This window comes from Piliocolobus tephrosceles, chromosome 13 (assembly GCF_002776525.5).
Source record: "Piliocolobus tephrosceles isolate RC106 chromosome 13, ASM277652v3, whole genome shotgun sequence".
NCBI lineage: Eukaryota > Metazoa > Chordata > Mammalia > Primates > Cercopithecidae > Piliocolobus > Piliocolobus tephrosceles.
In genome coordinates, this window is record NC_045446.1 from 55,236,089 (window position 1) to 55,249,815 (window position 13,727).

At 46.0% G+C, this 13,727-nt stretch overlaps 1 protein-coding gene and 1 non-coding gene across 2 annotated transcripts in view; one reads left to right on the forward strand and one right to left on the reverse strand.

Annotated features, from left to right (window-relative positions):
• LOC111524680 overlaps positions 1-8,458 on the forward strand; it is a 24,097-nt gene extending 15,639 nt beyond the window's left edge. Inside the window, 3 exon segments of the mRNA XM_026454008.2 lie at positions 2,960-3,056; positions 7,373-7,489; positions 8,325-8,458. Of these exon segments, the coding sequence (XP_026309793.2) occupies positions 2,960-3,056; positions 7,373-7,489; positions 8,325-8,458 (348 nt within the window).
• LOC111524719 lies at positions 2,777-2,884 on the reverse strand. The gene has a single exon (XR_002725851.1). It is a non-coding gene; the product is annotated as a U6 spliceosomal RNA (small nuclear RNA).
• Positions 8,459-13,727: the final 5,269 nt, after the last annotated feature.

Genomic DNA, 13,727 nt, shown 5'->3' on the forward strand with positions numbered 1-13,727 from the left:
AAAAAAAAAAAAAAAAAAAAAAAAAAGAAAATCTTTTTCAAAGTGTTATTTGCTTGAGGTGGAAGGTCTGTCATTTTGTTTGTTTCTTTAAAACAAGTAATAACTTTGTTTATTCAAAAACAGATCAGGCCAGGCGCAGTGGCTTAACCCTGTAATCCCAACATTTTGCAAGGCTAAGGTGGGAGGATCATTTGGGCCCAGGAGTTCGAGACCAGACTGAGCAACATGGTGAGACCTCGTCTCCAAAAAAATTTTTTAAATTAGCCTGGCATGGTGGTATGCACCTGTGGTCCCAGCTATTCAGAAGGCTGGGGGAAGATCACTTGAGCCCAGGAGGTCGAGGCTGCAGTCAGCCATGTTTGTGCCACTGCACTTCAGCCTGGGTGACAGAGTGAGACCCTGTGTCAAAAATAAAAAATAAAAAATAAAATAGACCATAAAAAGCTTATAACACAGAATTCAAAAGGCATAAAAAAGTATACAGTGAAAAGTAATCTTCCTCTCACTCCTAGCTCCCACCTATTCCCCAGAGGCAACCCCAGGTTTCTTGTATATCCTATCAGAAATAATCTATGTAAATGTATGTAATCCTTCAAATGTTTTTATAAGAAAGTATACCATATTATGCATACTGTTCTGCTTCCTTATTTTTCACTTAATATTTATTGGAGATTGTTTCATATTAATGCATATAGAACTTTTTTTTTTTTTTTTGAGACAGAGTCTCGCTCTGTCACCCAGGCTGGAGTGCAGGGGTGTGATCTCGGCTCACTGCAAGCTCCGTCCCCCGGGTTTACGCTATTCTCCTGCCTCAGCCTCCGGAGTAGCTGGGACTACAGGCGCCCGCCACCTCGCCCGGCTAGTTTTTTTTTTGTATTTTTTAGTAGAGACGGGGTTTCACTGTGTTAGCCAGGATGGTCTCGATCTCCTGACCTCATGATCCACCCATCTCGGCCTCCCAAAGTGCTGGGATTACAGGCTTGAGCCGCCGTGCCCGGCCTTTTTTTTTTTTTTTTTTTTGAGACAGAGTCTCGCTCTGTCATCCAGGCTGGAGTGCAGGGGTGTGATCTCGGCTCACTGCAAGCTCCACCTCCCAGGTTCACACCATTCTCCTGCCTCAGCCTCCCGAGTAGCTGGGACTACAGGCGCAGTACACCACCACAACTGGCTAATTTTTTGTATTTTTAGTAGAGACGGGGTTTCACCGTGTTAGCCAGGATGGGAACTGCCTCGTTCTTTTGAAAGGCTGCATAATATTCATTGTCTGGATAATGAGCCATACTTTTTTAAACAAGATTTTTCTTTTTTCAACAGCTTTTTTTAAGATAAATTTACACACCATAAAATTCACCTACTGCAAGTATACAGTTCAGTGATTTTTAGTGAATTCATAGTTATGCAGCCATCACCACAATCAAGTTTTAGAACACTGCTCTCACCCCAGTTTTCTTCTTCCCATAATTTATCTTTTAATCATTTAATCAAACTGTTTTTCCTTTCCAGTAATTCGTTTTAACCTTTCCTGAGGTTGTGATTCTTTGTTTTGTAACACTGGGTAGGTTTTGGAGTGGCAGAGATGTGTCAGGAGAGCACCTCGAACCTCATACAGTGCTGGTACTCTCTATTAAACAATAACTATTGTTCTTTTCATTCAGTTGAAAACATTGCTGTGAATTTACAGATTGAGGTATAGCATATCCTGAACATTCTGCCAGGGAGCTGTTTGCTCTCCCTCTTTCTTTTGCTCTGCATACTATGATAATCAAAAGAGTTTTAAAGATGATAGACAGGTTGGAGAAGATGGATGAGCATCTATCTGCTGTCTCCTTCCAGAAGATGGCTGATTGTGATAAGCATTAGCTAAGTTACAATGGTTACAGACTGCCCTGGGAGAAGTGAGACGCAGAGGCAAGTGACCTCCCCAAATTTGCTAGCACCCCATCTTGGACAGGCGCGTACCCTTCATTTAGCAGATTATCCCCAAGGCTAATGAGAGAGTATGTGTGACTCCTTCTACCATAGCCCATGGCCAGCGTACATACCTGCAATGGAACAGGGGCCACCAGGAGGAGAAAAGGTGGTAGCAGTGTCATCACGTGGTCTAGAAGGTGAAAGTATGTTAAGATCGTCCATTGCTGTGGTTTTTGCTTTTCTGTGAATGGGCTCTCAGTTCTACTCACTACTTTTTTGCCTCACATATAAGGTTGTCCATAGTTAGTACTCCAGAACAGGAAATATCACACTAAAATATACAGGATAAGTAAAAATTATTTTCTCTGATATTGTTCTTCCAAAATTAGGATACTTTTTGTTTTTCTCAGGCCTTTTTTTCTCCTCAGTTCTAATATCAGAGTTATGTACCTACCTGTTAGGGACATAACTATAGCTGCATGGTGGTGTGTGCCTATAGTTATTCCCTAATGTTCATCTACAGCCTTCTTTACGTTTTATTTTCTTCTTTCTTTTTATTTATTTATTTGAGATGGAGTCTCACATTGTTGCCTACGCTGGAGTGCAGTGGCATGATTTGGACTCTCTGCAACCTCCGCCTCCCAGGTTCAAGCGATTCTCCTGCCTCAGCCTCTGGAGTAGCTGGGACTACAGGTGCTTGCCACCACGCCCAGCTAATTTTTTGTATTTTAGTAGAGATGGGGTTTCACCATGTTGCCAGGCTGGTCTCGAACTCCTGACCTCGTGATCCACCCGTCTCAGCCTCCCCAAGTGCTGGGATTACAGGAGTGAGCCGCTGTGCCCGGCCCCTTTATTTTTATTTTTTTAAAGTATGGAAAGCTTCATGAATTTACATGTCATCCTTGCACAGGGGCCATGCTAATCTTCTCTATATCATTCCAATTTTTACTGTATGGGCTGCTGAGGTGAGCACATTTTTACCTTCCAAATGAGTAATTCTCCAATCCAAATTTAAGTAGATGAATCCTGTTCTCTTCCATCTCAACAGGAAAGAGAGGAGAGCAGATTGCATGATCAAAACAGGGCCCTAGGGGAGAATGGAGAAAGGGCTTACGTGCTTTCCCTGGTCCTGGCTCCTAGCAGTGGTATCAGACACACCCAGGTTGTTCAGGGGAAAAATGTATCTGCACAAGGAAGTCACTGCCTGGTCAACCTGGGTTCTCCCTGAAGTGATGCTCCCCTCCTGCTGGGAAGCACTCTTGTGACTCAACTTGCAGAGAGGAGATGACTGTCTAGCCAACACATCTATGTGCTCAGAAATGTAAACTTCGGGGCCAGAAAGAAGAGGAGCCAGGGGAAATCTCTGTAGAAGGTTGAAATGTCAATGGGCCATTGGATGCAGGTGCCCTTGCTAGAACCGCCTTGTGAAGGGAGGCCTCTGGGTGTCTTTCCATGAACTCATATCTGAGAAGAGCCTGACCACTGTTTCCCAGGGGCTTGTATGTCTGTGATGTGACTTTTCTGAAGATTCCCCTTCTCTTGAAGGAGATCAAACTCTAAGGGCGTGGAGAGACAGAACAGAGACTGGATTTCCCTTTCAGAAGGACTTTCTTGTCCCTGGGCCAGCCTGCGCTAGGCCAGAGACCCTGAACTCTCAAGGCTAGGATGTCTGTGCCTTAGTTTCCTATTGCTGTTGCAAAAAAACCCACAAATTTGTGGTTTAAAACAACAAAAAATTATTACAGTTCTGGAGGTCCGAAATCAGAAATGAGTTGCACTGGATTGAAGTCAAGGTGTTAGCTGGGCATAGGAGCACACCCCTGTAGTTCTAGCTACTTGGGAAGCTGAGACAGCAGTTATCACTGGAGCCCAGGAGTTGGAGTCCAGCCTGGGCAACATACTGACATGTCCCATCTCTTAAAAGAAAAAAAAAAGAGTCAAGGTGTTGGTTCCTTCTGGAGGCTCTGAGGGGAGCATCTGTTTCATTGCCTTTTTCAGCTCCTAGTAGCCTCCTCTATTCCTTAGCTTGTGGCCCCTTCCTCTGTCTTCAAGGCACATCACTCCAACCTCTGCTGTGTCGCTGAACAATTGTCTCGTTGTCTCCTACTGCCTCCTTCTTATACAGCCATCATGATTACATTGGTCCCACCCAGATGATTCAGGATAGTCTCCCCATCTCAAGAGGCTTAATCGACATCTGCAAAGTCCCTTTTGCGATATAAAGTAAGATTCAGCTGGGTGCAGTGGCTCATGCTTGTAATCCCAGCACTTTGGGAGGCTGAGATGGGAGGATCCCTTGAAGACCAGGAGCTTGAGATCAGCCTGGGCATCGTAGTGAGACCCTGTCTCTACAAAAGCTTTTGATAGAAATTAGTTGGAGGCTGGACACAGTGGTTTACGCCTGTAATCCCAGCACTTTGGGAGGCTGAGGCAGGTGGATCACTTGAGGTCAGGAGTTTGAGACCAGCCTGGCAAACATGGCGAAAACCCATCTCTATTAAAAATACAAAAATTAGTCAGGTGTGGTGGCGGGTGCTTGTAGTTCCAGCTACTCCAGAGGCTGAGGCAGGAGAACTGCTTGAACCTGGGAGGTGGAGGTTGTAGTGAGTGGGGATTGTGCCACTGCACTCCAGCCTGGGCAACAGAGCAAGACTCTGTCTCAAAAACAAACAAACAAACAAACAAACAAAGAAAAAATTAGCTGGGCATGTTGGTGTGTACCTATAGTCCCAGCTTCTTAGGTGGCTGAGGCAGGAGGATTGCTTGAGCCCGGGAGGTCAAGGCTGCAGTGAGCTATGATCATGCCACTGCACTCCAGCCTGGGTTATAGAGCAAGAAGACACTGTCTCTAATCAAAAATAAAAATAAAATAAGATTCACAGCTTCTGGGGATTAGAATATGGACATATTTGGCGGGGGCATTTTTTAGCCTATGACACCTCACACCCAAGAGCAACCTACCCAGCAGCTTCCCACACAGTGCTGAGGCTGGGAAGAGCCTGGGGCAGCATGATTTTTCCCATGATTTATCTAAACAGCTCTCCATTAGGCTGTTTTCCAACTTTTGCTATTATGAGCAGTGCTGCTCATATATCCTTAGGATATACTATTTGAAGAAGAATTGCCAAATTGAAGGATATATGCACTTTAAATCTATTTTTGGCCGGGTGCAGTGGCTCACATCTATAATCCCAGCACTTTGGGAGACTGAGATGGGAGAATCAATTGAGCCCAGGAGGTTTTGAGATCAGCTTGACCAACACGGTGAAACGCCGTCTCTACCTAATATACAACAACAACAACAAAAAATTAGCAGAGCATGGTGGCACGTGCCAGTAGTCCCAGCTCCTCAGGAGGCTGAGATGGTAGGATGGTTTGAGCACAGGAGGCAGAGTTTGCAGTGAGCCCAGATCACGCCATTACACTGCAGCCTGGGAGACAGAGCCTGACCCTGTCTCAAACAAAACAATCATTTTCCTGGTCAGGCACGGTGGCTCAAACCTGTGATCCCAGCACTTTGGGAAGCTGAGGCAGGAGGATGGCTTGAGCCCAGGAGTTCGAGACCAAATACAAAAATTAGCTGGGTGTGATGGCAAATGCCTGTAATCCCATCTACTTGGGAGGCTGAGGCAGGAGAATCGCTTGAACCTGGGAGGTGGAGGTTGCAGTGAGTGGGGATTGTGCCACTGCATTCCAGCCTGGGCAACAGAGTGAGATTCCGTCTCAAAAAGAAAGAAAGAAAGAAAATTTAAAAATCAGCTGGGTGTGGTTGTTTGCGCCTATAGTCCCAGCCACTCAGGAAGATGAGATGGGGAAATCATTTGAACTTGGGAGGTTGAGGCTGCAGGGAGCTGTGATCGCACCAGTGCACTCCAACCTGGGCAACAGACTGTCTCAAAACAAAACAAAAACCTGTTTTCCTGCATCTCTGCCAACATTATCAACTTTTTAAATATTTACCAATTTTATAGGTGAAAAATGGGATTTCAATATGGTAGGATTTTTCTTTCTTTTTTTTTTTTTTTTGAGACGGAGTCTCCCTCTGTCGCCCAGGCTGGAGTGCAATGGCGTGATCTCGGCTCACTGCAAGCTCTGCCTCCTGGGTTCACGTCATTCTCCTGCCTCAGCCTCTCCAGTAGCTGGGACTACAGGTGACTGCCACCATGCCCAGCTAAATTTTTTGTATTTTTAGTAAAGACACGGTTTCACTGTGTTAGCCAGCATGGTCTCGATCTCCTGACCTTGTGATCTGCTCACCTCAGCCTCTCAAAGTGCTGGGATTACAGGCGTGAGCCACTTCGCCCAGCCCAGTAATGGTTTTGTTTTTTTTTTTTTTTTGAGACGGAGTCTCGCTCTGTCACCCAGGCTGGAGTGCAGTGGCAGGATCTCAGCTCACTGCAAGCTCCGCCTCCCGGGTTCACGCCATTCTCCTGCCTCAGCCTCCCGAGTAGCTGGGACTACAGGCGCCCACCACCCCACCCGGCTAGTTTTTTGTATTTTTTAGTAGAGACGGGGTTTCACTGTGTTAGCCAGGATGGTCTCCATCTCCTGACCTCGTGATCCGCCCGTCTCGGCCTCCCAAAGTGCTGGGATTACAGGCTTGAGCCACCGCGCCCGGCCTGTAATGGTTTGTTAAACTTTGAAAAACTTTTTGAAATAATTTTGGTATTGTTTTAATATTAATTTATCTTATTATAAGTGAGGCTATACATTTTTTCATAAGTTGAAACTGCCATTTCTCTCTCTTTTCTGTGATTTATTGGTCCCTCATGCAACACTGTATCTGAAGGCATAGTCAATAGTGGCAGGCCGGGCGCAGTGGCTCACACCTGTAATCCCAACACTTTGAGAGGTCGAGGCTGGCAGATCACTTGAGGCCAGGCGTTTGAGACCAGTCTCGCCAACACGGCAAAACCTCGTCTCTACTGAAAAATACAAAAATTAGCCGGGCATGGTGGTGCACGCCTGTAGTTCCAGCTACTCGGGAGGTTGAGGCATGAGAATCACTTGAACCCAGGAGGCAAAGGTTGCAGTGAGCAGAGATTGCACCACTGCACCCCAGCCTGTCTCAAAAATAAACAGTGGCAATCGGGCGAAAAAGTAGTGTCATAGGATTAAAATAAAACAAAACAAAGCAAAGCTCCTCTGAAGGGTACAGAATTCAGGGGCAGGAGAAGAGAGGAGTTATGGTAGGAATAAGACCCCTTGCTACCAGGCTGGATTTCAATAACTCTGAGTCCTTTTGAGTTTTGCTGGGATAAACATGGCCACAGTTGAGCAAGTCTGGGGGCCAGGAGAGGTGATCAAGGCAGAGTCAATTCTCAAGAACAATATCAGAGCCCACTTCTTAGACTTGGGTCCAAGGGCAGGGCAGCAATGGGGCTTCTATCCCAAGTTCTTGGACAGGAATTTGGCATTTATCCCATAAGTTTGGTATTTATTCCAAAATTTCTTGTCTAAGAACTTGGGATAGAAGCTATTGGTAGCATGTTGTCTCCAGTCATGGTTGACACTGGAGCCCTGGACAGGGCTCTGCCTGTGGATGAGCAAGTGACTTTCCCTGTGGGGATGAAGGAAGGTGACCCTATAGACCTTCTCCTAAGACTGTAGAAGGCATGCCAAATGGCAAATACTACAGCAACCTGGCCTCGCCTTAGGACTGGGTTTAAGAGTGTGGAATGGGCTGGATGCAGTGGCTCACACCTATAATCCCAGCACTTTGGGAGGCCAAGGCAGGTGGATCACCTGAGGTCAGGAGTTCGAGACAGCTTAACCAACATGGTGAAACACTGTCTCTACTAAAAATACAAAAAAATTAGCTGGTTGTGGTGGCAGGCGGCTGTAGTCCTAGCTACTCAGGAGGCTGAGGCAGGAGAATCGCTTGAACCCAGGAGTCGGAGGTTGCAGTGAACCGAGATCGTGCCACTGTACCCCAGCCTGGGCAACAGGAGTGAAATTGTCTCAAAAACAAACAAACAAACAAACAAACAAACAAACAAACAGACCAGGCCTGGTGGCTCACGTCTGTAATCTCAGCACTTTGGGAGGCTGAGCTGGGTGGATCACCTGAGGTCAGGAGTTCAAAACCAGCCTGGCCAACATGGTGAAGCCCCATCTCTACGAATAATACAAAAATTAGCTGGGCGTGGTGGCACATACCTGTATTCTCAGCTACTCGGGAGGCTGAGGCAGGAGAATTGCTGGAACCCGGGAGGCGGAGGTTACAGTGAACCGAGATTGCACCAATTGCCTGGGCGACAAAGGAAGACTCCATCTCAAAAACAAAACAAAGAGTGTGGAATGTTGCTAGGAATGAATGACTGGGGCCCGAGATTCCTTAGGCCTGGCAGAGATTTGCCCTGGAAGTGCCTGTGTGAGAATGATATTTAATTCTTAGCACCTTCTTTTCACAGGATTGCAACTAGCGTCTCAGGAAGCCAAATCTGAGCTACTCCTGGAAGTATCATCTTGGTCAACACTGGCTATAAAACCAAAAGTGGCCGCCAGATTGTGCAAGGAGGCAAAACTAGTCTTCCAGGTCTGGTGAGGGCATGTTGTCTTCAGTGACGTCCCAATGACCTGAGGCTGTCAGAGTTCTTCTCATCACTTGCCTTGTTCTGACTGCCCCCATCAGGGCACAGCTGGCTCATTTGTCCCAGAAGGAAATGGTGAAGCAAGCAGATGGATTGCTCCCCGAACCTCCACAGCGCCTCCTGCTGGTGGCCGACCCCAAGGCCCACCATCCTGCCTTTAATTTATTAACCGGCTCCTTTCTTTTTGGCTTTGAAACACCCAAAGGTTCCACCAGCTTTCCAATAGTGAAATCCACCTTTGTAGAAAAAAAAAAAAAAAAAAAAAAAAAAAACATAAAAAACGCTCCCATTTTTCTGTTGCCCCTGCTTTTTCGGTTAAAAGAACATGAAGTGATTTCAGGATATTAGAAAAGTCCTAAGGCGTGAGGAAACTTACCTAATCAGTTTTACCTGAATAAAACATCCGGTGAGTGTGGGAGCTGCCCTCAAGCAGGACCTACTGTCCTCCCAGGGCCCTCATCAGCACAAAAGCCCTGTCACTGGCTTGGAGTAAAGGTTTCCTATTTAACAAGATAAGCCAAACCCCTTGGGGCAGCAGAGATTTTTTTTTACTGCTTTGGGTTTTCTTTAGAATTTGCAGAATTTCTGTGAAGGGCATTGGCACTGAGTCTGCAGCCCAGATGAGAGCTGTTTCCCACATTCCTTTCCTAGGCTGGGGGGCTTTGGGGCAGATTCATGCTTAGGCTTGTAGGGGGCTTTTGTGTGCTGTGACCTGTGTGTGCCAGGGAACTCCTGCAGCAGTGAGGCAAAGTAGGAAGAAATCTGGAATTGACATTAGAGCTGGAATCTCATTTTCTTTCATCTTGTAAACCAAAACATGACCATGGCAGATCTCAATTGATTAGAGGTTTATTTTGCCAAGGCTGAGGATTTGCCTGGGAAAAAGAAACCCAAGTCACAATAGGATCTGTGACCCGTGCTTTTTCCGAAGAGGATTTGGGGAACTTCAATATTTCAAGAAGTGTAAACCAAAAAGTATGTGAGATAGGTAACAATTAATTTAGAAATTTACGTTATCATCATTAAGGATGTGCACTTGGGAGACAGGTCTGTGCCTTTCTCCAAAGATGTTTTTGAGGGCTTCAATATTTCAAAGCAGGAAAAGCAGGCTGGAGGGGAAAGACGGAGGGTATGGTCACATGACTGAATCCACATGTTGCAAGAGAAAAGGAGCAGGTAGGGGAGAGTCAATTATATATTCATCTTTACAGAAGCTAAGGTGAACACAGAGTAGCTCTGTGGAGATAACTTTTTTCCTGTAGCTACCTGCTTAGGAACAAAAGGAAAAGTAGCTTCTTGGATAATTCAGCTTTCAGCTTAATATTTTTCTTTTGGCATAGTGAAATTAGCACCCCAAGTTTTCATTTTCCTTTCACAGAGGAAAGGGCAAGCAGGAGGGAAAGGGAAAAAAAAAGGAGGGTGGGTAGACAATGAGGCAAGTGGTTATATTCTTGTGAGGCTCTGGTTAGAGTTCAGTGAGTCTACGTTTTACATGTGGAAAGAAAAGGGTAGAGGAAAAGTCAATTATGCATTAGTCTTATGCTCAGTCGATCTACATTTTTTATAAGATAAGGTAAGCATATGAAATTACAGCTGTTTGGGAACAAAAGAAAGGCTGTTTTTGTCTTGTTTTTGCTTTTTTGTTTGCGTGACTCAGTTCCCAAGCTTAACTTTCCTTTTGGCATAGTGAATTTGAGGTCCCGAGATTCTATTTTTCTTTCACAATCTGAATGCAGAAAAGTGAGCAGAAAAAGCTTTTGCCAGGCAGTTTTAACTATTCATGCAATTATCCTGAATTTTATGCATTCTTCATTCTCAATAAGACTTTCTGTCCTTCCAGTTTAGCCGTGCTCTAGAAGCAAAATGAAACTCTTGCATGGAGAATTGAAGAATCTCTCTGTACATCTCAAGCCCCATGAGTTTGGAACTGGAGGGAACAGCTAGAGGTGCCCTACTACTCTGCAAGGCCTCCAGGAGTTACCGGGAAATTTAAATCCCCAGCTGTCTTAAAGGAGCCCATCATCTAACAAGAGATAATATATTCCCAAAACACAGGTCACACATCTGCAGCAAAAACAAAAGGGCTAGTAGAAGCACACGCCTCAGCAGGACAGGCTACATAATCTGTGGGGCTCCGTGCAAAAATGAAAATGCACAACCTCTTGATCAAACGACAGGAAAAACGTGCTTTTAAAGGTACACATAAAGCCAGCCACAAAAAGACAAATATAATATGAGGTGCCTACAACAGTCAAATTTATAGAGACAGAAAATAGAATGGTGGCTGGGCACGGTGGCTCATGCCTGTAATCCTAGCACTTTGAGAGGCTGAGGCAGGCAGATCACTTGAGATAAGGAGTTCGAGACCAGCCTGGCCAACATGACAAAAACCCATCTCTATTAAAAATACAAAAATTGGTGGCTCAAGCCTGTAATCCCAGCACTTTGGAAGGCCGAGACGGGCAGATCACAAGGTCAGGAGATTGAGACCACCCTGGCTAACACGGTGAAACCCCGTCTCTACTAAAATATACAAAAAACTAGCCAGGCGATGTGGCGGGCGCCTATAGTCCCGGCTACTCGGGAGGTTGAGGCAGGAGAATGGCGTAAACCCAGGAGGCGGAGCTTGCAGTGAGCTGAGATCTGGCCACTGCACTCCAGCCTGGGCGACACAGCAAGACTCCATCTAAAAAAAAAAAAAAAAAAAAATACAAAAATTAGCCAGGCATGTTGGCACGTGCCTGTAGTCCCAGCTACTTGGGAAGCTGAGACAGGAGAATCGCATGAACCCAGGGAGGGGAGGTTGCAGTGAGCCAAGATCGTGACACTGTACTCTAGCCTGGGCCACAGAGCAAGACCCTGTCTGAAAAAATAAAAAGAAAAGAAAAGAAAATGGTGGTTGTCAGGAACTGGAGTGATGGGGGATGTGGAATTATTGTTTAGTGGGTACAATTTCAGTTTGGGGAGATGAAAGCAGTTCTGGAGATGGATGGTGGTGATGGTTGCACAACAGTGTGAATGTACAGTTGCCCTTCAGTATTGGAGGGGGATTGGTTCTAGGATTCATCAAGGACACCAAAATCCATGGATTCTCAAGTCCCTGGTAATAAATGGCATAGTATTTGCACATAACCTACGCACATCCTCCTGTATACTTTAATTCATCTCTAGATTACTTATGATACCAAATACAATGCCTACACATCACTCTTATGAATTCAACATAGTACTCGGTACCTTGCAAATTCAAGACTTGCTTTTTGGAACTTAGTCTTTTTTTTTTCTGAATATATTTTTTCTCTTTTTTTGTTGAGACAGGGTCTCACTATGTTGCCCAGGCTGGTCTTGAACTCCTGGCCTCAAGTGATCCTCCTGCCTAGATCTCCCAAACTGCTGGGATTACAGGTGTGAGCCACCACACCAGCCTTTTTCCTGAATATTTCGATCCATGGTTGGTTGACTCCATGGACGTGGAACCCAGGGATGTGGAACTGAAGGATACGGAGGGTTGGCTAAGTACCACAGCACACCCAAAAATAGTTAAAATGGTAAATTTTATGTGTATTTTATTACACACACAAAATGGTAGACATAAGCTTTTTCCTTCTTTTGTAGTCTTTCTCTTGACTTGTCATGGTGTTTATTTGCTACTTAATGTCATTCTAAGAAAAACTACAGGCCGGGCTCAGTGGCTCACACATGTAATCCCAGCACTTTGGGAAGCCGAGGCGGGTGGATCACCTGAGGTCAGGAGTTCGAGACCAGCCTGGCCAACATGATGAAACCCTGTCTCTACAAAAATACAAAAAATTAGCCGGGCATGATGGTGGGTACCTGTAATTCCAGTTACTTGGGAGGCTGAGGCAGGAGAATCACTTGAACACGAGAAGCAGAGGTTACAGTGAGCCGAGATCGCGCCATTGCACTCCAGCCTGAGCAACAGAGCAAGACTCTGTCTCAAAAAAAAGCAAAGAAAAACTCCAAATTAAAAATTTTGGCATGCATTTTACCCTCCACTTTTGTATCATACAGTGCCAACTTTAAATGTAAATATCAGAATATTTATCTCATATTTGGAATCACTGAAATTACACAATTTGAATTTTGTGGTTCATCCCAGAAGGTTTATCTCCTGCTGGTTCGAAGGCACAGCAAACACAAGCCAGGCTCTGGAAAGCTGGAAGGAGAAAGAGTGGATTCCTCCAGGCACAGAGCCTGTTAAGAAAGCCCTCCAGGGCAAGGGACTTCACAGATGCCTGTGGGCAGGTGCTCTCTTGGGTCTGACAGGTTCCAGGTTCCCTTTCCTCCAGGTGTCTCCCCTTCCTCCCACAGGCCTGCCACTCCAGCCTACAGCAAATGGGCTACCAGTGTCTTTAAAACTCGGAGCTGGGACACTGTCAGTAAAGGGCTGGGCAAGAGGCTTGCGCCTTTCAAGGCTCAACTAAGGCTGGTTGTCCACCAGGAGCACTGCGGTGCTGCCAGCCTGGAGTGGGGATGGCCACCACCTCGCCCCAACCCTCCCTGTATTGGGATCAGACTCCTGCCAAGGGTAGAGGGTGGCAGCAGTTGCAGGGTGAAGGCAAGGAGGGAGAGGCCAGGTGGGGCAGTGGTGGTGAGAGCCCTTCCAGGGAGGCAGCAGCGGGTGGAGCTGTGTGTAAGCTCAGGCACTAAGTCCCCAGCACATGCTTTGTTGATGCATGGGACTTCACTTATAAAACACAAAGATAGACATCAAGACCGCAGCCGGGCGCGGTGGTTCATGCCTGCAATTCCGGTACTTTGGGAGGCCAAGGCAGATGGATCACTTGAGCTCAAGAGTTTGAGAACAGCTTGGTCAGCATGGTGAAATCCTATCTCTACCAAAAATACAAACATTAGCTGGGCATGGTGGTGAGCACCTGTGGTCCCAGCTACTTGGGAGGCTGAGGTGGGAGGATCGCTGGAGCCCAGGAGGAGGTTGCAGTGAGCCCTGATCGTGCCACTGCACTCAAGCTAGGTGACACAGCAAGACCCTATCTTAAAAATAAATAAACAAAAATAATTTCAAGACTGCAACCATAGTGCATTAAACCCCAAATCCAGGGCCCTTCTGAGTGGAGTTTCTTGTTCAAACTGTACTGGTCACATGCCCATGCAGGCGTGTCCTGTCCCTCAGGCAGATGAAGAGAGATTATTTGGCTAGAGTATTCCTTGAGAGCATCCTCATCCCCAAAGGAAACCTAG